The sequence below is a fragment of the Bubalus bubalis genome, chromosome 1 (genome assembly GCF_019923935.1).
Source record: "Bubalus bubalis isolate 160015118507 breed Murrah chromosome 1, NDDB_SH_1, whole genome shotgun sequence".
NCBI lineage: Eukaryota > Metazoa > Chordata > Mammalia > Artiodactyla > Bovidae > Bubalus > Bubalus bubalis.
Window position 1 is genome coordinate 133235243 of NC_059157.1, and position 26942 is coordinate 133262184.

Consider the following 26942-nt stretch of genomic DNA (forward strand, 5'->3'; position numbering starts at 1 on the left):
CACTTTATGAATGAGAACTCTCAGGCTCAGAAGGGCCAAGGAAAATACCCAAGGTTAATACCACCACAGTCTTCAGGGGCAGGACATTTGTCTACCCCTTCTCACTCTATCTATGACATTCTATGCGTGTGGTGTAAATCCTCAAGGAATGTTTTCCAAGTAATATTTTTAAAAATAATTGTTATTTATTTATTTGGGGCTATGCTGGGTCTTTGTTGCTGCGTGGACTTTTCTTTAGTTGCGGCAAGTGGGGCTACTCTTCAGCTGTGGTGTGCGGGCTTTTCATTGCTGTGACTTCTCTTGTGGGGCACCGGCTCTGGGGCACCAGGCTTCAGTACTTGTGGCACGTAGGCTCAGTATCTGCAGCTCCTGGGCTCTAGAGCACAAGCTCAGTAGTTCTGGTGCAGGGGCTTAGTTGCTCCGAGGCATGTGTAATCTTCCTGGATCAGGGATAGAACCTGTGTTTCCTGCATTGGAAGGCAGGTTCTTTACCACTGAGCCACCAGGGAAGCCAAGTAAAATTTAGTTCAGTACAACACTTATTGAGCCTCTACTATGTGAGAGGCATTGTGCTTTCTGCTTTGAGGAACATAAAGATGCAGAGGATATAGTTCTTGACCTTAAGGAATTTACTAACGTTAAAATAAGGCAAGTTTTCTAATGGGATTCCTCATATGATTTGCACTTGCCTCTTAGAGAGGGTAAATGGAATGGCCAAGTTGCCTAAGAGCCCTGTGGCTGGACTCCTTCCAAAGGCACATTTTCACCAGGAGAAGCCAGTGGGCAGATCTTGAGTTGATGAGGCAGGAAGAGATGGTAAGATTTCTGAATGTGAATTTCTGTGGTTATAGTATTTAGGCTAATATTACTAAAAAGTATGTTTCCCCAAGCACCTTAAATACTGGTAAATTCACAGATTTCTGGGCCTCAACTCAGACCAATTGAATCCAAATCCCTGGAAGTCATAGAACCCATGTTTTAACAAATTCCTCATTTTAACAAACCCATTCAGGTGATTCTGAAATTCGAAAATCATTGATCTATAGTGAGAAATATGCCAGAAGGGTCATAACTGAGATGGAACTTGGTACCTTGCTGCTGTTTATCCCGTTGCAAGGTTCTCTGTGCTCCTGAATCGCTAAATGCCTTCTGTGATGGGTCCTACCTTGCTTTGAAATACATTAGAAATACAGGACTAAATTTTCTAGGGATGAAAATCATTTATTTACTTTTCCCAATGGAAGCACTCAGAGAGAAGAATCGAACTGCACTATCATTCATGCGCACATCATGGATGACTGGATGGACTGTGCATTTACCTGTGGGATGGACTGCCGAGGTCAGGGCAAGTACCCGTGTCTCCAGCTGTTTGTGAACCTCACCCATTCAGGTCATAAAGTGCTCCTACGTTATAATGAAGAGGCTGTCCAGATAAATTCCAAGGTACTGTAAATTTCATGTGTGAAAGTGTTCTAATTATAGCAACCTTCCCATGGCAGACTGTCCCTAGCAAGGTGCAGTACCTAGGGCCATCTCTAGATAAGCTGTTTTCTTCCAGTGAACGTATCAATAGTGACCCAATCAGGATAAATGAAGCTAAAAGCATTCTTGGAGGAAAATGGGGTATATAGAAAAGAGAGTTCATGTTGGTGTCTGGAATTTAAAGACTTGAGACAGTGAACAAAATTATTTGTAAGTAGTCTTAACTTCTTGTTGGGAGATTCCATTCCTCATCGTATCGAAAATGTTAAAATGAACTTACAGCCCACCTTAAATCAAACAATCATTCTTACCGAAGAAATTTAAAGATTATCCTTTAAAGGATACTCAACAGGTTCATGGGAGAAGGCAATGGCACCCCACTCCAGTACTCTTGCCTGGAAAATCCCATGGATGGCAGAGCCTGGTAGGCCACAGTGCATGGGGTCGCACAGAGTCGGACACAACTGAAGCGACTTAGCAGCAGCAACAGGTTCATATGATTTAAAAAGTACATTTTCACCTAACTATAAAAAGTTGACTTAAATTAGTTGACATTTTACACTTCTTTGTGTTTACTTAAGCACTGGTTTCAATCTGGTGATTTCTGTTTTGGATGCCATAACCTTTAAGGTCTCGAATGTTTTTGCAGGCCGACGGCAGAGTGTCTTGAGTGCTTAGTGGATATGGTAATAAACCTCAGTGTCTTTATTCCCACATCTTTAGTGCTCAGAAATGGCCAGTTCACTATTTGCTCTCCTGGCACCCCTTCCCCATGAGCTATGTAATAGGTCTTATCACCTTCAGAGATTAAAACTCTTAATAGCTTCAGCTGTGAAACAATTTCAGAATTAAAACTTTAAAGCGTTTGATTTCAGAGCCAGCGCCCTCATTTTTCTTCCTCCTCTGTATTCCTAGTGCTTCTATACACCTAAGTGCCACCGGGATAGAAATGATTTGCTCAGTGGTGCTCTGGACATAAAGGAATTCTTTGATCACAAAAATGGGACCCCGTTTTCATGCTTCTACAGTCCAGACAGCCAATCTGAAGATGTCATTCTCATAAAAAAGTACGACCAGATGGTGATCTTCCACTGTTTATTCTGGCCTTCGCTGACCTTGCTGGGTGGTGTCCTGATAGTTGGCATGGTGAGATTAACACAGTACCTGTCCTTCTTGTGTGAAAAACACAGCACTGCATTCAGAGGTGAGGTAAGTGGCAAAGTTCTTCACGTGGCACAGCATCAATTCAAACTGTGGCGTGTTGGGAGGAGCAAAGGAAGGAGCAGAGAATCCTTAAGATGGTGGCCAAATTAAAGTCCTGGCCTTCAGATTCCTGCAGAGTCTGCACTTGAGGGCCTGATTATGCCTACTTGCAAACTAACCGTGTAGAAACAAAGCATGGTTATTTCATGTGGGAAAGAAAAATGTTAAAAAGTCTCATTGTATATTCTATTTGATAAATAAATATAAATTCACCATCTTTTTTATTCCAAATCTCTCCACATGAGCCAGGGAAGCACCTTTTGTTTCCACAGGGTAAAAGGAGCTCACGGTCATTGTGCTTCGTCTAGTATCAGCCCGTTAGAACCTGTCACTGTCAAAATAAGTGATGCAAGTTTCTAACCTGCTGAGCACTGAACAGGCAGTCTAGTTCCATGCAATGCAGTGTACATTAAAACACTTGTCAAAAAAATCTTATTTCATACACTACAGGAAGATAATAATCTGGTAATTTCAGAAAACATGGACCTACCATTTTACCTCATCGTCCATGAGAAAAGAGGAAAGCTGCTGCCTGGGAAATTCACTAAGCTTAGTGTTATCTGTACTTAACCTTGCTATGTACCATGTGATTTTTCTTTTAGAAACATTTCTTTCTAGTTAATTATGCTTCCCATAAGTTCATTTTGCTCTTTGTGTACACTCTGGAGGGAGTGGGAGAGGTGGCTAGAAATGTTATCAAGTTAGGGAGAAGCTGTACCGGATAGAATTTAACATTCATCTCAGATAATCCGCATCATAGAAAAGTCCCACATGGATAGTCAACAATTGTCCGTACTTTAATTAATCAATCAACCATGGTTATGAAATAGTATCACAAGACTCTCCCAACAAGTGCTTTTCAGATTAAGCTGAATATGAGTTGAAAACAGACTTCATTTTGAAAACCAATGTTCCTCAAAGTATCATTACAATTTTACTAAAAAACTTACATCATGGACAATAAAAAGGATGACTTTTGAAGCAACTCTGATACATAGATGTAATCAAAACAAACTTTGATTCTAAGCCAGTTTAATGCCTTTTAGCAATAATTGCAAGTCACACATTATTAAACAAACTGAATAATAGAGCAATATTGACTTGACCAGCAGTGAACAATCTGGGTATTTTCTCCTGCTAGTGTGGAATAGTGGAGAGAACATGTGTCTCAGAATACGATTTTTTTTAATTTGTAGGCCATAATTACAGCTTTTCAGATACGTGTCCTTGGGCAAGTCAGTTGAACTGAGCCACTCTTCTCGTCCGTAAGATGGGGATGGGTCTTTTCTTTCATGAGGTTATTTTTAGGGAAGAAAAATGCAAAGTATGTAAAACACCTAGGTTGGTTTCTGGTACCTAGTAGATAGATAACAAAACTTTTGCTAAGTTTCAATTTTTAGTTAGCCTTACTCCTCTTCTGGGTATATACCCAAAGGAAATGAAATCAGTACCTTCAAGAAATATCTGTACTCTCATGTTCACTGCAGCACTGTTCACAACAGCCAAGATATGGAACAACCTAAGTGTCCATCGACGGATGAATAAATTGTGATATATATATGTGTGTGTGTGTGTGTGTGTAAACATACATACAATGGAATATTTTTCATCCTGAAAAAGAGATCCTGACATTTACAACAACATGGATGAACCTGGAGGGCATCATGCTAAGAATAATCCAGACACAGAAAGGAAAAAAACTTCATTTCACTTATATGTGGAATCTAAGAGAGTCAAATACATAAAAAGCAGAGAGCAGAATGCTGGTTACCAGGGGCAGGGTGGGGGAAATAGGGGAGACACTGGTTAAAGTGTACAAACTTCATTTTAAGATGAATAAATCTCATGATCTAATGTACAACATAATGACTATAGTTAATAATACTGCATTGAGTACCAGAAGTTTGCTAAGAGAAGAGTCTAGGTGCTCTCATCACACACACACATACATACACACACACACACACACACACACACACACACGTAACTACGTGAATGATACATTAACTAGCTTGACTATAGTAATCATTTCATTATGTATATGTATATCAAATCACCATATTGTAAACCTTAAGTATGTACAGTTCTTATTAAAAATAAAATAATTCAACCTGTCTTGGTACCTTTTGTTGGACAGCTGGAACAGGGGCTGGGGTAAGGAAATGCAGGAGCCGATTCCTCCCCACTTTTTCTTGGCTAAGTATGATATGTATCTAGAGTTCGGAACATGCTCTTTTAGAAGGCTGTAGTAGATTATTTTGTATGCCAAAGACTTCCATGTAATAAAATACATGTATGCATACACTTAAAGTCATTCCACAAATTGAGATTTTCTAGATTTCTTAAATTAAGGTCACATATCTATTCCATTTCTTAGTAAGTTTGACACCCACCTAACAATATGCAGCTCTTTGGATTTTTCTCCCAACAAATTAAAAACAATCGGAAACCTAAAGCGTATGAAAGTGTGAAACCTGAAGTGTTTCAAATACTATAGCTTTCCATTTATATAGTAGCTACTTGGCTCATCTCAGGAAATAGAGACATTATGCTTGAAGAACAAAGTCAACTTACAACGTTAACTCAAACCATTTGGCAAATGAAAATTTTAGCAATTTTTCGTTGTGAATTGCTTAGAAGCACTAAATATTAATGCCCATGTGCATTACTGGTCCAAGAAAAGCCCAGACTTACCTTCTGCAAGGTTTATGATAGCTGAATGCAAAACCAGTTTGCTTCTAGACGAACTTCACTTTTAGGTTCTGGTCATCAACTGACTTGGGAAAAAAATCTGTCCACACATACAGACACATTCATACGTGTATGTGTACACATGTAATCTCTGCTTAAAATACAAGCATATAATTCTTCATGTTTAAAGGAAGTTAATATTTAAACTGATATTTCTTCAATATTCATCATGTTACTGCGACAGAAAAATTGGCTTTTAAGGCATAATAGTTTCAGGTTTTCAATCAACTATACTTAGTCATTGTTGATAAGAAAAATTCAGCTAAATTTTGATTATTACCAACAGTGGTTTGCTGTTAAGTATTAAAAAGATGGTTTGCTATTAAGTATTAAATGGCAAGTGTAATTATCACAGTTTTTTTGTTCAACATATAGTACACTAAGGATTATTTGGACACAAGTTAAAGTAATTTTTTTTTTAATAAACAGCGTGATGTTACAGACTGCAAAGTTAAAGCAGACATTGACAGTTTCTGATGAGCACAAACAATAAGTGCAGTCACAGGCCAAACTTCTTGCCAGGAAGAGCATGACTGGGACAAGGTCTTAAATTTAGTGACACTGTTATTATTCTGTATTCTCAGTACAGTAACACATGCACTTGCTGTGTCAAATACTTTTTTGGGCCATCATTAAAAGAACATTTAAAACATTTTCCTCCTAACTAATGTGGTATACTACACGACTCTAACTCAATGAAAGACAAATATAGAGAAATAGATTTGTGACAATAAATGGGGCTAAAGAGGGTGATGGGAGCTCCTTTTTGAAGCTTCCAAAGTCAACACTGGAGGTGTCAGTAGTCTATGGTAGTGTCACATTCCCAAGATGTTGAAGTGTTATGTTCTAAAAGGATACATTCTTTCAGATTTTATTCAACCAACCACACTGAAAACATTAACTGCATTTGGAACTTTGGTTCCATAGCCAAAAACATTTCTAGAAATCATGAAGGCCAAGCTCTCCAATAGGAATATAAAGCTGATGAGTTTTTTCCTTATGAAATCAATGGCTAGTGACCACATTTGGAAATCTGCACTAGAATTAAAGAGGTTAGTCTTATTAAAGATATTCTGAGAAAATAATAGAACAGTGAAGGTTCTGCCTCCTTGCTATCCTAGAAGGATTAACAAAAGAATCACCAGAAATATACACAGCTCTTAGCATAACCACAGAATTATTATAGTGAGAGATTAAATAATATTTTAGATAGATTCATAAACTTAATGCTTACAAAATGCATTATCCTTCCCATTCTTACCAACAGGAGGACTGGAGTCAACTGTTGGTAGTAAAAACCAGCCACCCATCTATGCTAATATGTACAGTGGACTGATCTTTTTTTCTTTGTTGCTAAAACTCTTAAGCGTAGTTGTGTAAAAATTAAGTCATAAGATTTTCTTATGGCTCATAACTATCTCTTTATGCGAACTAGCATGGCTGAAATATGAATGTAACTAAAACCAAGCAAAAGGAATGGCGCTGCATTGACAAGAAGTGCAAACCCTTACTCAAGTGAAGTACTTGAACGAGATAAGCTTGTAAAAACTAACACCCCAACTTGGGAAACTCCTAATTGATTCTAAACTCTTCTGAATTTTAGAACCTTGATGTTTACACCTTTTATAAATGATGTCTCTTGACTAGGGTTAGCAAGTACTGTGTATACAAATATAAATGTCTGCAAATATACACATATCAATTTCACTAACAATAAAAAAAAAAACAAACTAATTTCAAATGCTAAACTCAGGAACCTAGTACCATGAACCTCCTAGCACTACTGCCTTTTCCAAATGGCTGGAGAAATGATTCAATTTTAACCCATTTTTTTCTAAATGTATCCAATGCCATTAAAAACAGGACATGCCAACTGTGACTTTATAAATCAACTCTGCCTTATAAATCTAAAACACAGTGCTCTCCAAATTTCTGTGATATCAGAGCCAAAAGTATTGAATTGTGACTCATGTACTTTTTTTTCCTTATTAACCTTCTGAGGTAGAGTTACCCATCCAATTTTATCAGGACCATAGTTATCTTGAGCTGAACCCTATATTCTTTTCAGAAAGTGAAAATAACTCTTAAAAGAAAAAAGGCTTCCCAGGCCATGGTACATAAGATACATTTACAATTTTTAATTTGATAATTAAAAAATAAAAATGGTTTGTCTTTATATTTTAAAAAACAGCCCAGCTGTATTATTCTCTATCACCAAGAATTATTATCTGAAGATTTTGTCAGTGCTGATTTGTATAGTTCAGCCTTCACAATCCCATCCTTGATGAAGAATTAATTCCCTCATGGTGTGCACAATATACTCTCACAGCTTTCAGCCTTCTTAGTGCCCGATCCGAGCAAGACGGATATGAAGAATGTAACTCATTCAAGCAACTCCTCCCTGTTCTGCCCCCTCCCTTCACATTCCCCTCTTCTCAAAAATATCTGAAGTATGAAAGTTGTTTTTAAATAGTAGAAGCACCACAATCCATTACCACCACATATGGTCTTTAAACTGAAATATTTTAGTGATGCCTTGGACATCAAAATAAATTTTTAAGATGGATTCTGAATGTGTGGGTCCAGCCCAGGTCTGCAGTTTGTGCAGATAACAGAAACAAAAGGAATTTATAACATTCAGAAAAAGTTAACTTGTTATGTTTAAAATAATGCTGGAAATTATATTTCTTCAAAATGTGGCAAACATGGACTATTGATCAGGATATGAATTAAATGGATTTACAAATCACTAAGAAACAAATCCAAGTTTATGTACTGTGAATTTTCCATGGTGCCTTTAACATACATAGGCTGCTCATAAATTTTTTTAAATAAATGCCAAATCACTAGATTTTTGATGGAAAAAGAATACAGATGGACTGTGTTTTACCTATGTGAAAATCACCAATCCATTTAAAATAAAATCCAAGAGGTTATATACATTCTAATCAAGTAATTGATTATTTTCCTGATTAATAAGAACTACACTTTACACAAAATACTTTATCAGCAGCTGTTTTCTTCAAAAAACCAATAGTCATAGTTTCACAGTTGAAAAAGTTACACATTAAAATATTTTACAATTCATTATATATTCACCAGGTTCCCATTTCCTAAAGGGCTTGTAATATAAAGCAGATTAGAAGGGAAAACCTCAAAAGTTGATTACTTCGACACTAAGTTTTACAGAGGACACTAAGAACCACAAAAAGCTTAGGTTCTATCATAAAATAGTGACCAAATTCCATTCTTTTTTAAAAAATCCAATTAGAAACATCTTTTTTAAAAAACCAAATTCTACAACATGATTAACAGATTTCAAATTAACAGCATTCTGAAAGTCTTCAAAATAAATGATTTTATATAGCTGAAAATATGATAAAAAGTTAAAGCATGATTTTCAAATAGTTGATTATTTCTTGAGAGAATGTGTTTAAGTTTTATTTTCTTTAAACCTATTTTTCTTTTCTCAAAAATAGTCATTAAAGGAAATATTGCTCAACTGACCAAATGAACCTGTCAGGTCAATAGTCAGTTATACCACATTCAATGACAAGGACGGTTGGTCATAGAAATTGGCCGATAGGAACTGATCTCTGATACTGAAGTACCTGGAAGTAGCTATATTATCACTGACTTGAAACATATCCTAGTCATCCCATGTAATATTTAATTCAATTTTTGGTTCCTTGCCTTCTGAGTACTACCTGTCCCCTTTTTCCTTATTTTTAATGTTGTTTGCATAAACTCTGCTTGGATATGTTTGAAATATACTTTGTTTTTAGCTAGTTCACTTAATCTATAGTCTTTATAGAATCTGTCTACATTTCATCCAATGGAATTAATTTGGTTGTAAAAACTCTTAAAATTTGGGATAAAATAAGCTATGTGGCTTGTCTTTTAGTGGCAGAGAGGTCCTAGGGGAAGGGACTATCTGGACTGATGTGAAAAATGCAAAAATTATATAAACTTTGTACAAGGAAGCTCAAAGCTTTTTTGGCACTCAGTAAAACACAGTTAGTTCTCTGTTAAAATCTCAGTTTCCACCATCAAAACTTCTTTCGGAATTGTATTATTTTACTGAGCGTTCCTGTAATTAATCCCTAATACAGAAAATACTGGGATGTTAGTATGTATTAACTGAATAAATCTAAAAGACAAAAAACATTAATCACAAAGTTTTAATAAGTTTGAAATTTCCGATATCTGCAAAAGAATCTATCTGGTCTCCTGCTTAAAACAGAGTTTAAATTCTTAACTATTCCAAGACAGTTTAGAGAAGTTTCCCTAATTTTCAAATTAATCTTTCTTATTGGCAATATTATGTACACACTTTAGTGAGGTACCTAAGTCTCCAATAATTATGCCCTTTAAGGGTTCTAAAATAGCCAAATATTAAGAGTATCTGTATTAGAGTCCCTGTTTACTATCCAAGACTTCTACTATAGGTCTGATTTCATAAGTGGATATTCTTAAGTGATGCTGTATACAATATGCACTCTTCATAATGTTGTATTCCAATAATAAGCCTAGTCTAGAAAACTGTCAGTAAATTATTGCACTTTTTCTGGTGTGGCACCTGGACACTTGCTAAAGCTATTTCCTAGGGCATTAATCATTCATTTCAAATACTCAGTAAAATATCAGATTGTAGAGTGATGACTAGCCTGAGCCCCTACATTCTGGGTTAATGTTTTTCAAAATGTTTAAGAATGTATCTTGTGCTCAAATGCTATTTAATAAAGTTGGAAAGTGAGCCCTGATTAGAAATGGGACATGATCTGAAAATGGTTTAAGGTCCTAATTTTACTAAGGAGATATTGAGTAAATAGCCTTAAAAGGTAAAAAGTTCATGATTTCTATTCCCCTTATTATAAAGTATTATTCATGAGCCTACTTGGGTAGAGGGGTAAAGCAATTAGGAAGATAGTCTAAATTGTGTTAATTTGGCAACTAATTTCATATGACTGAGGCATTCTCAACTATAAAAGAGGATGGAAGATGGGCGATTCAAGTGAAAACAGAAGACAATAAAAGGAAAGAGAACTTTTAAATCTGTTTTCCTTAAGTAGTTATATACTAGTCATTGGTATGAGATAGTGCCTGAACCTTACCCACAGATCAAGAAAAAAGCTGACCATGCTGCTACAAACAATAAAAATTTGGGGTGCAAAACAATGCATGACTATGGGACAGATCATGTAAATAAAGAATATATATTAATGATAGTTTCTATAATATAAATAGCCTTTAATAAAAAAAATAATCTTTTTAATAACATTAATACTCACTTCTATTTTCTGGAAAACATGCATGAAAAATGTATTCAATTCATTGCAAAAGGAGAAAAAAAAGTCAATCTAAGGTGAATACTGTACAATTCTGGAGCAAAAATTATTCCTGCTCATTCTTTCTCTACGATGATTATTTTACTTTGAGGGAGCCCAGAATTTCCCTGGGAAATAAGAATCAGATTCTTGTAAATACTGTCCAGGAAAAAAAAAAAAAAAACCTCAAAATACCACTTTGTAACAGGTCTCATTTGTGACTGCTTCCCAAACTTTGCAGATAAGACCCCAAATCATCAAAAGGTTTGATTTATTAAAAAAGAAAAGTCTCTTTTGAAATCTCAAGAGTCCCTTACACCCCAAGCATTTTTCTTCATCAAACAAGGAGTCAAAAACCCACTTCAAACTATAAATTGAACAGCAATGGAAAAATAAGAAATTTTCATTATTTTCCAATCTTAAAGTAATTTAACATCAAACTCCAGTTTACTTGGACCTAATGCAATAATAGATTTTGTTGTGTCCACATTTCAAAACAGAAAACATTTGCAAGACAAAAAGAGAACATCATCCTTTTTCCTTCTCCATCATTTCTATATATTTTGGGTTTTTTTTTTTTTGTTTTGTTTTTTAAAAAAAGATACAAACAATCTTTAAAGTTTACCTTTTTGGACTTAAGGCATAACATGAAATTGCGCATTATTCTAAAGCTTAATTTTGAAATGAACTAGTTTAGTGCTATCAAACCCTGTTTGCGTTTACATTATTTAAATTATATAGTATTTTATTTCTGTTCTTGCTGTAAATTCTAATGCTGTTCATGGATTGTGCAATTCCTATGCAATCAGTCTTTGCCTGTTGACAGTTATTAACAGTGCAGTGTAGAATCCAGATACTGAGCTTTTAGTTTCTTAGTTATCATTTCAGTTCAAAGCATGCTGCTTAATTGTGTGGAAGATCCAATCCATTTTTGTTGTCCAGCCACCATGATGTGCATCATTCATTTGTTTCATGAAATATTCCAAAGCCTCTTGCTCAGTTTTATCTAAAGCTAGGGTCTTTCGAATGTATGCAATATCATCAAAAGATTGTAGTTCTGGCATTCCAGAGCCAAGCATCATTGAGAAAAGATTTATGAAGAGATTGGCATGCTGCCGAATAGCTAGATAAGCCTTGTAACACATCTCCTGAAACCTACAAGTAATAAGAACAGTTTGGTCAGTATGGAGTAAATCCTGTTAATACCTTCAGGTCTCTGCTCAAATGTCACATAGTTATCGAGGCCTTCTTAGACAAAACTATAACATACAGCATTCTTCTCCCTATTCCTCTTACCAACACTTTCTATTCCCTGACCTGACACTAGAATGTGAACTCTATGAGTCCATAAGGAGTTTGTTTATTGCTGTCACCAACCCCCAAAATAATGCCTGGCACATTAGGAATAGAATAGGATTTATTAAATGCATGAACTGGTCTATACTAAAGCTTTTAGGGTTAGGTTAGGACCAGGACTGAGCTATACATAAAAGATAATTTTATAAAAGGTTTTTAAAAGTACATTAAGGTTTTCAGATAGACTAATGATACTCCATAAGGTGGTAAGAAAAATTATGAACAAACACGATATTCATGGCTGACTGAATTCCTCACACTGTATGACTAAAAAAGTATTGTATGTAGCGCACTATACATGATTCGTTAATACAGAGAAGGTGGACTCCCAATTTTTAAACAGCAGTAAAGAAAAACTTTTACTGTACGAAGAAATTTAAAGATCACTTTCTTTTTAGGCCTTAACTAATTCAATAAGTTAAACTGGTTTTTCTTTCCATTTTTTTCACAGCATTACACAATAAACACATGAAATATTCAGTTTATGCTACAATGTTAACATAACATATATTATTTTAAATTGCTTGAAAAATATCAATTGCACATTAGCAAGAATTCTTTAGCATGTGCTTTTGATTTCTTCAGCTTACCTCTCAAATTCTCTTGTCTTTGTGCATTCTTGGGCTCCTTTACTAATCACTATTAAGAAATCTTGTGTCAAAACAAACGGCACGCGCTCTCGTTTATAACCAAATTTTTTCTTCTTGTGATCCAAAAAGTGTCCAAAATCTATATGAAACAGCTTCCAAAAATAAGAAATTATGTTAGTTTGACAAACGCAGAAATACAGTGTTCCAAATTAGTAAATTTAAGAATGTCAACATATTTAAAAAGAGGAAGCTATTACTTGTCCATCATCTTTAACCATGATATTACTATTGTGACGATCTCCAATTCCCAAAATGAAGGTGGCAACACAATATCCAGCACATGATCGTGTAAACAAATCGATGGCTGCATCATATCTACAAAGAAGTAAGCATGCGTTAGTATGGAAGTACAGAATGATCCAGTCCAAACTGGGAAAACGTGGTCAGGGTCTCTAGTGAAGTCTGTATTAAAACAACGAAAACAATCACTGACGTTAGGGGAAGGAAGTTAATTATGTTAAAAAATCTGATGAACTTTAGGATTCTGAAGTTATCAAAGGTTTCTAAGAAAACTTCTAAATATTCTCTGACCAAAGCATAATTCTTATAGTAAAAAAATACTTAGTGTGTCATTAAAATAAAATTTTTGAATCATTTTAACAATGAATTGGGAGTAAAATTTTTCATTTTCATTTTTATTAATTTAATGTTAATTTAACATTAACTTCTAAAAAAAGAACAAGCATTAAGAAAAACAGATTTTAGATTCTTGGAGTCCACCAAATTATAAACAATTTTGATCATTTAAATGCAGTAACCTCAAACATTTCAAAGGCTGAACACATCTTTTTCCAAAGTAAATACAATTTTTTCTTCTGGTCTAACTCGAAATATACACAACCATTAAAAAATTTATCTATTGAAAACTTAGATTAACATAGAAGAAAAGGATAATAAACTCACATCTCTCCCTTGTTCTTGTCTTTGAGCCACTGATGGAGTGTGTGGCTGTTGAACTGCAGTGCACCTTTCAGGCCTCCTTTACACTGAATCTGCATTATAGTGTGAGAATTTCTCACCACCTCGATAAGTCCCACACAGTCACCAATTGACAGACATCCATAAGGTAACATTCTGAAAAAGGATCAAGATATTTGCAATTAGTTGATGAGATTTTAAAACAGCAAATATTTTGTCTTTCTTTTTTTTTAATGTGAAGATCTAATTGGCTTCATTAGGAGATTCATGAATCAAGTGGCATTCCATCTAGCAAATAGAAGCGTGCTCCCCCAAATAGCAAGTATTTTAATGGGCTAATAAAGGAATATTCTATGTGCAAATTTATCAAGTGGGACCCTTACTCCTTTAATCTAGTTTTAATTTTCTTTTATTACAGAATGCCAAACATTCCTAGAAAAATCCTCAAATTATCTGCAATCATTTATTGCAACCTTCAACTGTGAAAGCATTTAACTGTACTTAAGAAAAGCATGAAGATCACTGTGGCAACTCAAAGTATATAAACATTTATGACTTTAAAAATATGGGTGAACTTAAAGATGTTTAATGGACATTTAAATGATACCTTAAGGTATCAGTTCTTAAGTTTTTAGTTTCAGGACTCCTTTGAACTCTTAAAAATCATCAAGGATACAAAAGAGCTTTTATTTATGTGGGTTATATCTACTGACACTAGAAATTAAAATTTAAAAATTTCAATATTTGTTAATTCATCTAAAGTAATATTTATATTTCTTTACATAAAAATACTATCTTTTACAAAAGAAAAACCTTAAAAACCAAAACAAAAAACCCTTAGAAGAGTGATATTGTTTCTCATTTTTTCAAATTTCTTTAATGTCTGGCTTAATAGCACTGAGGTGGCTTCTCATGTATGCGCGTTTGTATTCAATCTTATGCAAAGTTTTTTTTTTTTTTAAACTTGACATAATTGTATTAGTTTTGCCAAATATCAAAATGAATCCACCACAGGTATACATGTGTTCCCCACCCTGAACCCTCCTCCCTTCTCCCTCCCCATACCATCCCTCTGGGTCGTCCCAGTGCACTAGCCCCAAGCATCCAGTATCGTGCATCGAACCTGGACTGGCAACTCGTTTCATACATGATATTTTACATGTTTCAATGCCATTCTCCCAAATCTTCCCACCCTCTCCCTCTCCCACAGAGTCCATAAGACTGTTCTATACATCAGTGTCTCTTTTGCTGTCTCGTACACAGACAGGGTTATTGTTACCATCTTTCTAAATTCCATATATATGCGTTAGTATTACTCAGCCATTAAAAAGAATACATTTGAATCAGTTCTAATGAGGTGGATGAAACTGGAGCCTATTATACAGAGTGAAGTAAGCCAGAAAGAAAAACACCAATCTTATGCAAAGTTTTAACTGAAGCATATGAAGAAAATCTGGCCTCACACAGGTATGTAGTTGGAAAAAGGAGTATCGTAGTAGTCTTTTCAGATAATTTTTCTTTTACACTGTTTTAAAACTTGATAAGTGATAATTTCTCAAGTTGCAGTATGGAAAGTGAAACCGTATCAGTAAACTTTTCATACTCTGTAACATGAAGACCCACCCATTTGTTCATCTTGCCTCTGAATGGAACTTTTACCCATACATGACTTAATAATATCCTACACTGGTCATTTGGAAGATATTAGTTCACTCAGATATGGAGATCTTTCAAATTATGGTACTTTTTTAAATTATATCAACTGAAAAAAAAAAATCACAGTTGCTAACATTGTCACTGATCTCATCAGAAAAATCTTTAATTTGGGGGAAGCTCACAGCAGTAGATACAAGGTTCTCAAAATTCTAATTTTTGCTTGAAAGCTCAAATTTGATCCTTGACAACAAATGCTGTCAGTTGTTTTCTCTGAAGAGACTCATATTGTTCACACTCAAGAAATTGTTCATGCTCAAGAAAATGTCTGCCAAACATCCATGTCTGAATAACCACATTCTATTAGTTGTTCTTTAAGTCAAAATGATGTTCCAGGATAAAAGCAGTTAGTTTAGCTCACAGCTCAAATAACCAATCAATGCTTTTTCCTTGATGTAAGCATACTTTGATGTGAAGCAGAAGTGCTTTAGGGATACTTCCCATTCACCACATAGAATATAAAAAAGGACAATGTAGTCTCAAGCACAGAGATGTGAGGATTTACAGAGACAATGAAAAAAAGTATCTAATATGCCAACTGTCACATAAGTACTAAAGTATGTTTTTTCTTGCTCTGTTGTTCTCATAGGCTACTTACTTCTTAAATTCCTCAAAGAGTTTAACTTATTTTCACTTTCTCACTTAATTCCTTGTAACCTTGTGCCTACCATTTTACTGACTCTTCTTAAAACTAACCATGAATCATCAAATCCAAAGGCTTTTTCATAGTCCTTATGTTCTTAAACTCCTGAAGCAACTGATACTGTAAATTGTTTGTAATTCTCTCCCCTCTTCTGGGTTCTGTGAATCTTACTCTGGTCTTCCTACCCTTTTGATCATTTTTCTTCTGTGATCTTTCCTTCTATCTGTTCTGGTAAATACAGGAATTTCTTAAGGTGGTACTCCTGACCATTTTCCCTTATTTTAATTTTATTATTATTATTGAACATGCTCATAGTTACATAATGGATTACATAATCCAATAAGGATTTTCTAAAGGGTTACATAATCCTATAAGGCTTATTATTAAAAAATTAAACTTTAAATTTAAATTTACTTAAGTTAAAAGACATAATAACTTTCCAAAGATCCACCTTACTTTTCAATAATATAGCTCGCTTAAATTCAGATGCTGTTTTTGCACAGTCACTAATTTGCAATTTGACTCAAGATTAAAGAGTTTATAAAGTTTAGAATTAGAAAATTAATATCATGAAAGAAACTTTCTTTTAAATTCTTAACTTCTGAACGAAAACTGGGGCCTTTTGTGTCTCTAAATACAGTTGGCCCTCCACAACTGTGGGTTCTGGATACTTGGCTTCAGCGAACTGCAGATGGAAAATATTTGGGGGAAAAAAAATCCAGAAAGTTCCAAAAAGCAGAACTTGAATTTGCTACACACAGGCAAATATTTACACAGCCTTTAATGATACTAGGTATTGTAAGTAATTTAGAACTGACAAAGTATACAGGAGGATGTGCATAGCTTTTATGCAAATACTATGCTATTTTATATAGGAACTTGAGCATCTATGGACTCTGGAATCAGCAGGCGTCTGGGAACCAATCCACAGCAGATACCAAGGGAAGACTGTTAGTGACAGTATGAAGGCAACGGCAGAGTCTTTACCAGCTTATCAGAGACAGTTCTTCTAACTTAGCTGAATCTCATTAGCCATTCTGAGCCAAGGAAGAAGAGGACAAATGGAAAGTACCACAGTGTACTCAACTAGTGTTAGTTATTACTCTATACATTTATAGATATATGACTATATTCTTTCTAATTAATATAGCTTACAATTAATATTTACTAATGGTTTACTTTTTCAGGATAACTTTCAACATACATGTCGCCTTACTGGTTACCTACCGAAGATCAAGACCTTGATTTTGCCAGATATTTTCCATAATGCGAATAATCTGAAGGGTTAGCATATCTTGCCGTAAATCTGAAATTCAAATAATATGTACAGCACCACTTAATGCCACAAGCACAAATTTGAGTATCACATCGTCACAATGTTTTTAAACAGAAAATATATAGAATTATATTTGCTCTTCAAAATAATCTGTAAGGAAGCAATAATCTGAGTTTTTAACCCATTTCTAAAGTATCTGCATAAACACATCTGTATAACAATGTAGGATAAGTGGGCACATATTTCACAAAAAAATTAAAATATATAAATTACTTATTTTTCTGAATCCTTAAATTTGAATATGTTTATATTAAAATATTTGGATTAACAGAGTTCAGAGCTGAAAGGTCATTTCCTAATGGAAACCTATCCATGATACATTTCAAATGTATATAGAATATAGAATATAAAAATATATTCCCCCACAGCCTATTCTCCAAATGAATTAGGACCTTCTTTTATGACTCCTTAGCAGACTATATCTACCAGGTTGTAGTTTTGTTTCTGTAGTTATTTGTTCAACGTCTCTCCTTTCCCTGCTAGACTATAAACTCTAAGAAGGCATGGATTCCATTTTGTGTATTCTTACAACCTCAGGACCTAGCATGTCAAATATTTATGGAGTGAATGGATATACATTTAAGCAAAATGATTTTCAGGCCTTCTGATTCTAAATTGAATACATCTTTTCATTTCAAGAATTATAAATACTAAATGTTATGACATCTGCTTAATATCACATATTTTACCACATGCATATTCCTTAAATGGCTTTCAATAATCTTCATGGTTCATAAATATCCTGTGTATAAAAATATAGCTAAGTTAATGTATCATAAGCCCATTAATACTCTTACCATCCCCATTTTTAAAGATGATCTCATTGTTCTGAAAGAGTAACTCTGACATGATGTCTGGGTTCTCCCAATTCAACCACAGTGGCCTTTTTGCAGAAGACATAATTCGACACTCTTCAAGCCTTTAACAGAGTTGAAAATTTTACTCGGAACCTTAGCTTTGTTATTCTTTATAGTCTCAATTTATTTCAAAATACATATACAATATAGCTTTTTGAACTGTTATAGCAATTTTAAACTTTCTCCTCAGTTTTACGTATGAAATAATTTCTAAGGGCATATAAAGAAAAAATACATAACAAAAAGCTTAAAAACTTCTACATAGAATATGTATTTTCCACAAATATAGGTATATAATCATTAGTTTTACAGATATTACATTCTGTTTCTTATCCAATGATATCACAAATTCTGGCCATAGAAAGTTTTAAATTCTATTGTTAAAGCAGTAAAAACTCATTCTGAATAAATGCAGTTCTGAACTTAAGAAAATATTATTACTCTTGTTTTACAGGGTAGGAAAAGGAAAGAGATGCATATATCATTGAATACAATTATTATGGACATTTTGACTTTTTCCAAGATTTTCTTCAGAGAAAGTATGTGTTTAAATATATCAATAAAACTGCCAATAAAGTTCCTTACCTGAGATTTCCCAGCTGATGAGCAGGGTTTAGAGGAGACAGAAAGCCCTGGAGAGCATCCATGAAATCTGGTCGCCGCATTTGCTCAACTAAAAACTTCATCTGTACCTGATAGATAAGCAAAATCATGGTTAGAAGTTGACTTGATAAAAGGTAAAACTAACTGCTAGTATCTTTTACGCATTGGAACCTCATCAGTGTGTAATTTTTGAATCCATATCCTGGACTGGCTGCATTCTAACTAGAAGGGTCTCTGTAACATTCTATACCACAGAGCAGCACAACTCAGGCAGAGAGGTGAGAGTTACAGTACTGTGTACCTTCCTCTAAGAAGGTACTGCATCCTGACAGAGGCTATGTTTTGGCTCTAGATCAAAGCACGGTCAACTATGGCTTGTAAGTCAGCTGCTGGTTTTTCTGAGTCAAACTGCATTGGAACACAGTCACATCTATTCGTTCTGATAGTTGCTTTTATACTAGAATAGCAGAGTTGAGTAGTTAAAACAGACTGTGTGGCCTGCCAAGTCTAAAATATTCACTATCTGATTTTTTAAGAAAAAGTCTGCAGATCTTTCTTCTAGAGGAAAAACTATGGAGACATATTAGCTTAGCTTAATACTCTAACTTTTAAGCTTTTTCAGAAAACACCACATTCTTTGTTCAGTAAAGAAGATCTAGGGGATTGTTGGGAAAACTTTCATGCTACTAAGTTCTAGTACATAGCTGGAAAGAAACATCCTTTGTAAATCACTTTTTTAGTCTACTTTATCACAGCCAACAAATCAATATGAAAACTTCAGTTTAGAAGAATACTTAAATTTACAAATTTAACATCTAATTTCTTTTTTCTTACCTTAGTTACAATAAAATAAATTTTATTATTTCAAAGTAGTCTAATTTCCTCTCACTCACAATTCCAGCAGCAGAAACAGTACAATTATTTTCTAATAACCTATATTTGAACTTACATACTACAATTGCAATAAAATCAACTCAGTTACATACTGATATTTAGATTAATACACTAACTTTCTTTTAAAGTTGTTTCTTTTCAAGCAATATTAGTGATGATGTTGAAAAAAGTTATTCACTACTATTAATTTACATTGTCCTTTGGGGACCACCTAATAAACTGGACTTTTCTTTTTTTCATTCACTAGAAGTGAGGGATAATCTCACTTTTTACTGTAGGTTGTGTTGGACTGAAAAATAGATAAGAAGGAGGAAAAGGTTATGAGAAACCTTTATATAACTGCAGATGACTTGAATGTGTGAACTATTCACTGTGTGACTGAGTCCATTTTAAGCTTAGAAATACAGAAACTAAATTTCTTTTCGCTCATTTTCAGGGTCATTACTAATGGAAAAGAAATGACACAGAGTAAGGAAAAATCAATTTCAACACTTAGGGCTAAACAACAAGGTCCTAATGTATTGCATGGGGAACTATATTCAGTATGTTGTGATAAACCATAATGGAAAAGAATATTAAAAAGGGCTATATAAAAGAGAAAGGAATGTAAAGAGAAAGGAACTAATATTTACTGGGCACCTTCCATGTTCTAGGGACTATGATAGGTACTTTGTGTACCTGGTTTGATTTAATTCTCACATCAACCCTATGAGGAATGTATTAGTCCCATTTTATAGATGAGGAAAACGAATCTCAAGAGACTAATGTATCTAACATTATATTGCTTGGATCAAAATCTTAAACTGCCTAATTCTAAGGCATATATACTGGGCTCTCAAATAACTCTGCTCTATTGCAATGAAGGAGTCTCAAAAACACACTGAAGAGTCCCATACCTTTTGTGTTTCATCCTTCTTCTCTTGTTTGAGAATGTCAGTCAAGTTAATGAGCTTTTCCATAGCCTCAACTTGCCTATTAAGGTGCTTCAGATACATCCCACATGCACGGCAATAGGACTCCAAAAGCAGGCCAAACCTCTGACTAACTGTTTTATTGTGCATCTCAGATCTAAAAGACCAGTGCAAGCGAACGAGAGAGCAAGAGAGGAAGGGAGGGAGAGAAAGAGGCAGGGAGGGAGGGAGAGAGAGAACTGTAAATGAGTATACACAGAACCTTCTGTAGGAAAATAAGAAAACCCATTTTCTAAATTCAAAAAATATTATATAATCATACTAATTATAAAGCCTATCATTTAGGAGCAAAACAATTAAAGAGTTTCAGGTAGTTCCTGAAAATATAAATTTTAAAAAATCTAGAATTTTAGGTTTATTTCAATTACCTTTCATTTACTAGTCTTAGCACAAAATATATAAACATGAAAAAAGGAAATCAGGCAGAAAAATAATAAAACGAACAGGGAGGGAATGAAGAGGTCCGTGAACACTATTTGACTCTTCTGACATATAATGTCCCTTTTCTGTACTGTGCCTGAATTTAAGTTATTTTAAACCTAGCTTCCAGATTCAATTTTTGATTTAATATTAAAAAAAAAAACCATGTTAATTATAAACCTGTTTCTGAATTTATAAAAACGTGCATGGTTTATGACCTCTAACTTTGTGTATTAGATATATCAATTCTGCAAAATATCTTTGTTCTTAATTATCTTATTTTCTAGTAAGGTTTCATCATTATTGTTCTGAATTCCAAGGGAAGATTTTTTTTGGGGGGTGGTTAAGGAATATCTTAACCCACACATACAGTGAAATCAATTGCAACATTAATCTAGACCTGGCAAATTTTACTTTTCTTAAAGTAGAATCAAAGTCTTTAAAAATATTTCAGCTCTCATTCCTGTATAAAATTTAGTTTTAATTTTACTGCTTATTTAATGTTAAAGAGAAAAAGCTGAGAAAGTTCATGGTACAATATACTTTCAGTATAGAAAACTCTTCTGGATAAACAAAAACAATAGTAGATAAGTAATACAGAAGTATACATTAATACATGTATACATTATACATTAGAATACAAGTAATATTTATATAAAGAATTAAATGGAAAAATAATTTGACTTACTTTAAATGCCAAAAGAAAAAGTGACCGATCCTTTGATTAGTTAACGCTTTTTTGAGTAAAAATCTCACAAGCAGGTTATCCAAATACTGTTCATATTTTAGTACCTATGTCAGTAAAAACATACATAAAAGCAAAGCCACATCAATCAGTGTAAGTTTCTTCATTGCTGAATTTAAAGAAAAAAATTTTTAGGAAGAAAATACTCTTGATGATAAAACTGATTTTTACAAAAGTATAAAACCAGCTAATACAGCATTTTTTGCAAATTGCACGGATTTAAAATAAAACATTATTTTTCTATTTTACATTATTTTACCTGTACTAGCTGAATTAGGTACTGAGAAAGTTTGTCATCTGTTAAATATTTTTCTAAGCACCGAACAGCAAAACCTCGAACCATAGGATCTGGGTAATTGCAGTCCAGAAGCTCCATAGCCTGTTCAGGCTTGATTGGAGGCCAATCTTTTACCAAGCAGTACATCTGTGTATGAGTGAGATAATAAATTATATTTAAAAAGCAAAAATAGTTGTGAATGAACCCTCTAAGACATTGTCTTAATTTCTCACTGTAAAATTAGATGAAAGCCCCCCTGATGAATTCAGTGCTTAAAATGTTTAATTCTAATTAATTTTTTCAGTGAAAGTTATGTAAGCGGTATTTTTTACTACACAGATCTTCCTTGACTTACAATGGGCTTATGTCTTGATAAGCTTATCATATGCTGAAAATAGCTCAATGCATTTAGCACATAATCTACTGAACATCATCGCTTAACTCAGACTATCTTAAACATTCTCAGAACACTTATATTAACCCACAGTTGGGCGAAACCATCTAACACAAAGCCTATTTTATTACGGCTGCATGGGTACCGACTAGTTGTAAGGATACTGGTTGTTTACCCTCATGATCACCTGGCTGACTGAAGCTGTGGCTCACTACTGCTGCCCAGTATCAGGAGAGACTATTTTACCACATATTGCTAACCTGAGGAAAGATCAAAATACAAAATTTGAAATAGTTTCCACTGAATGCATATCACTTTCTCACGACTGTAAAGTCAAAAAATCTTAAGTTGAACTATGGTAAGTTGAGGACCATCTGTATTATCATTATTAATTAATTTAAAACACAGTCTACTTCATCTCTTACACTTATACAGATTTTCTGAGAGAAAACAATTTGAACGACATACCAAATTTGTGCAACAGTTATTCAGTAATTTCAAACATGCATTTACCTGAGCTACTTCATCTCTAGAGTTCCATTTAACAGACAGAAGCAATTTGGGTAGAATTTCGGGGATAGTTACACAATAGTGTCTATGTGGAAAAGACAAAACAAAACAAAAAACATTCTTACGTGTTATCCAAAAGACCTAAATGTCTAAATTTTCAACTATGAAATCTCTAAGAAGTTCCAAACATTTTTAAAATTTCTTACCATGACTAGCCTTTCTTAAAATCAAAACAAATCTTTGTTTAACACTATAGCTGCACCTAAATATATTTAGAGACAGTTATAAATGGCATGGAAGACAAAAGGAAAATCCAAATGGAGGACAACTACTTAGGAAAAATTATAAATTTATAACATTCTTTACATAGTTTCTATTATTAATCATGAACCATGGGAAGAGTTCCCACTTCTACTGTGGTCAGTGGACAAAACTTACATTTAAATGAACTTTCTGCAGAAATGCACTGCAGCTTTATTTAAATAAACCAATGTACACTTACCAAGTTGTAGGGTAATTTCTTCAAAAGTAAAAATAGGGCATTACATTGTTACTTTCAGGAAGCATAAGAAAATACGAAAAATGGAAGGAACTCTTAAAAATGGAAAATATCTAGGCTAACTAAATCAGAATTAAATGGGTCTAAAACTACAGGTACTTTTTGAGGGGGTGGATCTTAAATTTTATTTGAAAACAAAACCAAAAAACCAAATCTAAGAAAAGGTCATGTTAAGGATTTAGAATTTTAAAAAAGCCTTTAATCTGCAAGTTTAGTACTAATGCATCATGATTTTCTAGAAATACTGATCTACATCCATAATTTAAAAAAGGATAATGCTTATAATAAAAAAAAGTATTAATTATGCTTTATTTACTCTTAATAGGTAATGACAGAAACATGGCAAGATCAAGCCAAAGTCAGTTCTTTCTTGTGAAATAGAAGAAACAGAGACTCTATCTTAACGCTTACCTGTGGCTCCACAGAAAATCTTTCTCTTGCTCAGTGATTTCAGATAGAGGATCTCGTGTACAAATTGCTCGGAGCTGTTCTTTATCATTTTCTCTTAATTCATTGTCTCTAGCTAGTCTGTTACTCTGTAAAATAAAGTAGTATCTTATATAATTTTCTTTGTCGTATTTCCTAACCCTCTCCCTCGATTTATGAGTGATCTGCAAAAAAAGATTAACTTTCAATAACCTTTACATTGATTATTAACTGTTGAAAAAGTTTATTCTCATTATAAGACTTTATTTTCAGGGATAGGGGAGAACTCGTTTAAATTCTTTCATAACCCTTGCCTAAATATATCCTTATAATCACCGCAAGGCTTTCCAATTTCAAAAGTAAAAATAAGGGGAAAACAGGAAAAACAAACAAACACAACAACCCACTTTAAAATACTGCATGCTGAATTTTGGAAACTAAAATGAAAATACCATAACTTTTGGTGTAATTCCAAGATTCCAAGTAATGTATTTATTCCCTTTAAATACAAATATATAAGCCACATAATGAATAACTATGAACACATTAATATATGATGAAAAACACATGCCATTTAAGATGGATTATACTTATTCCTAATGGCTAAAGATGAAAGCAGACATCCATGCTACTTGGTTTTTATTTAAGAAGTCAAAGTGTTAGTCACTCAGTTGTGTCTGACTCTTTGGATCCTGTGGACTGTAGCCTTTCAGGCTCATCTGTCCACAGAATTCCCCAGGCAAGAATACTGGAGTAGGTAGCCATTTGTTTCTCCAGGGAACCTTCCTGACCCAGGGATTAAACCCAGGTCTTGTCTCCTGCACTGCACGCAGATTCTTTTATCATTTGAGCCACCAGGGGAGCCCCTGGTTTTTATATATTTAAATATTGTTAATTTATCCAACAGCATAACAAAATATTACTGACACATATTCACTCAACAAATGTTTACTACATGGATTGTGTAATTTGGTCCTATTCTTACTGCTGGGCTCAGAAAATAGTAAAACACCCTGTATTAACAGAGACTCTATTATAGTGGAAAATTAAATGAATAAAGCTATTGGAGAGTCAACATAGACAGATGCTGTGAGTGATGTGACAGAGAAGGATGGGGTGGTTACTTTAGACTGAGTGTTCAGAAATGGCCTCTAAGAACATATTAATTTGTTATCCAAATGCCAAGAAAGAACCATCCACACTAAGACCAGGGAAAGATAACCGCAGAAGAAGGAAAGAGTCAAAAGTGCCCCACGGACAGAAAGAGTTTGGTGAAGATCAGTGCATCTGAAGTCCAGTAGATGAGGGAGAGGACTGAAAGGAGGTCATAGTCACAGCATGTAAAATTTGCAGGTCAGGGTAAAAGGTTTGGATTTTACTTTTAGTGAAAGTTATTTACAGGATAAATATTGTTATTAATACTTGATTTATCTTTTATAATTTTATTATTCTGGCTGCTCTGGGATAAGTGGGAGACCAGATAGGAAGCTACTGTAATAGTCAAGGTAAAAGAATAAATACTTTATCTTCAACTCATCAGAAAAAGAAGTCATTAACATTAATCATTTGGGTTCCAATGGACTCTTAGTTCTTTTACTTATTTTTGTTTTTAATATAAAATAATTTAGAGAAGAATAAAATATGGTAAACACAATTTAATAGACATCTTAATAAGAATTTAAACATAGTAAAACCAAATTTATAATCCAAAATGGGCAACATATGTTCAATGCAACAAACTTGCTAATCAACTGTCCTGTGTGAGCCTGAAACATATCCATCTTGTGAATACTGATTCCAGATTTCAAATACATATTTCCTAAGTTCTAGCTTATTATTACTTTTGGTTTTTCTTCTCATACTTGCATTTTCAAAATACTTTTGAAAACTTTGATGACTCATAATTTTGTTGAAGAGAGGATAACCATCTTCTTTGCTTCGTAAGTGCAAAACATTTCTATTTTTTATACTTATAGATATCAGTCAGAATAATCAATCCAAGGAGTTAAAACTTTTCTACATTAATTTTTTCCTTCCAGTTATTTTTATACACAACTGTCTGTAGCATTTAGCTACTTACAAAGTAAATTTTGGTGCACAACATCATAAAAGTTAAAAAGCATACTGGAAAAGATGTGGTGTCCAGGTTTTTTTTATTTTTAAAATTTTTTTTGTGGTCCAGGTTCTTACTAAGACATATTGTGTGATAAAGTCATTCCTGCAGAATGACTAACTTGCGTTAGTCATTTTTTGTCCTTGGAGATACACTGTTCACTCACTGTCTCTTGAGTTTGAGAAAATTCATCTAGGATAGTGTCACCTGATGTTTCACTTAATATGATCAATTTTAACATCATCATTTAAGTCTGGAGTAGTGGTTCTCAACTGGGGTGATTTTGTCCCATCCACCTCCCAGGAACCACTGATAGTGCTGGGACACATAACATTTATGATTGTTACAAGCTGTGGTGGTGATATTACTGACATCTAGTGTGTAGAGGCCAGGGATGCTGCTAAACATCCTGTAATGAATAGGACAGTCCCTACAGCAAAGGAATATTTGACCCCAAATGTCATCAGTGTTAAGGCTGAGAAACTTTGCTTTAAAGCACTATTATCCATTTCTTTGCATTCATACTCTGATTTAATACTTGTGAAATATTTTTCTCTGTCAAGTTTTCTTCTCTTTGTCACTGTGAGTGGAAAGGGAAAAATTCTAAATTATTAACAGTGTTCAATGAAAGCCTAAAAACTAACAAAACAAAAAACTACAAAGATGGTGCTTGCAGACTTCTTTATCCATCTGGAAAGATGACGGAAAACATTGAGCATTGCAGTAAGACTGAA

The 26942-nt window shown here is 34.0% G+C and overlaps 2 protein-coding genes across 7 annotated transcripts in view; one reads left to right on the top strand and one right to left on the bottom strand.

Moving 5' to 3' along the window:
- KCNMB3 (potassium calcium-activated channel subfamily M regulatory beta subunit 3) overlaps window positions 1-17753 on the top strand; it is a 77651-nt gene extending 59898 nt beyond the window's left edge. The window contains exons 4-6 of one of the 2 annotated variants that reach the window (XM_045166062.1): window positions 1245-1443; window positions 2398-2691; window positions 16979-17753. In XM_045166062.1, the coding sequence (XP_045021997.1) occupies window positions 1245-1443; window positions 2398-2691; window positions 16979-17116 (631 nt within the window). In that variant the 3' untranslated portion in view covers window positions 17117-17753. Of the gene's footprint in view, window positions 1-1244; window positions 1444-2397; window positions 2961-16978 lie in introns of those variants that run through there. The other variant, XM_006054303.4, reaches the window with a different exon arrangement.
- Window positions 5898-26942, bottom strand: part of PIK3CA (phosphatidylinositol-4,5-bisphosphate 3-kinase catalytic subunit alpha) — an 88902-nt gene continuing 67857 nt past the window's right edge. For all 5 annotated transcript variants that reach the window (XM_006054301.4, XM_044944501.2, XM_044944502.2 and 2 more), the window contains 12 exons: window positions 24081-24205; window positions 23114-23195; window positions 22189-22353; window positions 21873-21976; window positions 20690-20861; window positions 18882-18988; window positions 18237-18358; window positions 17331-17409; window positions 13733-13903; window positions 13027-13144; window positions 12770-12921; window positions 5898-11978 (listed from right to left, as the gene is read on the bottom strand). In XM_006054301.4, coding sequence (XP_006054363.1) covers window positions 11708-11978; window positions 12770-12921; window positions 13027-13144; window positions 13733-13903; window positions 17331-17409; window positions 18237-18358; window positions 18882-18988; window positions 20690-20861; window positions 21873-21976; window positions 22189-22353; window positions 23114-23195; window positions 24081-24205 — 1668 coding nt within the window. In that variant the 3' untranslated portion in view covers window positions 5898-11707. The remainder of the gene's footprint in view (window positions 11979-12769; window positions 12922-13026; window positions 13145-13732; window positions 13904-17330; window positions 17410-18236; window positions 18359-18881; window positions 18989-20689; window positions 20862-21872; window positions 21977-22188; window positions 22354-23113; window positions 23196-24080; window positions 24206-26942) is intronic.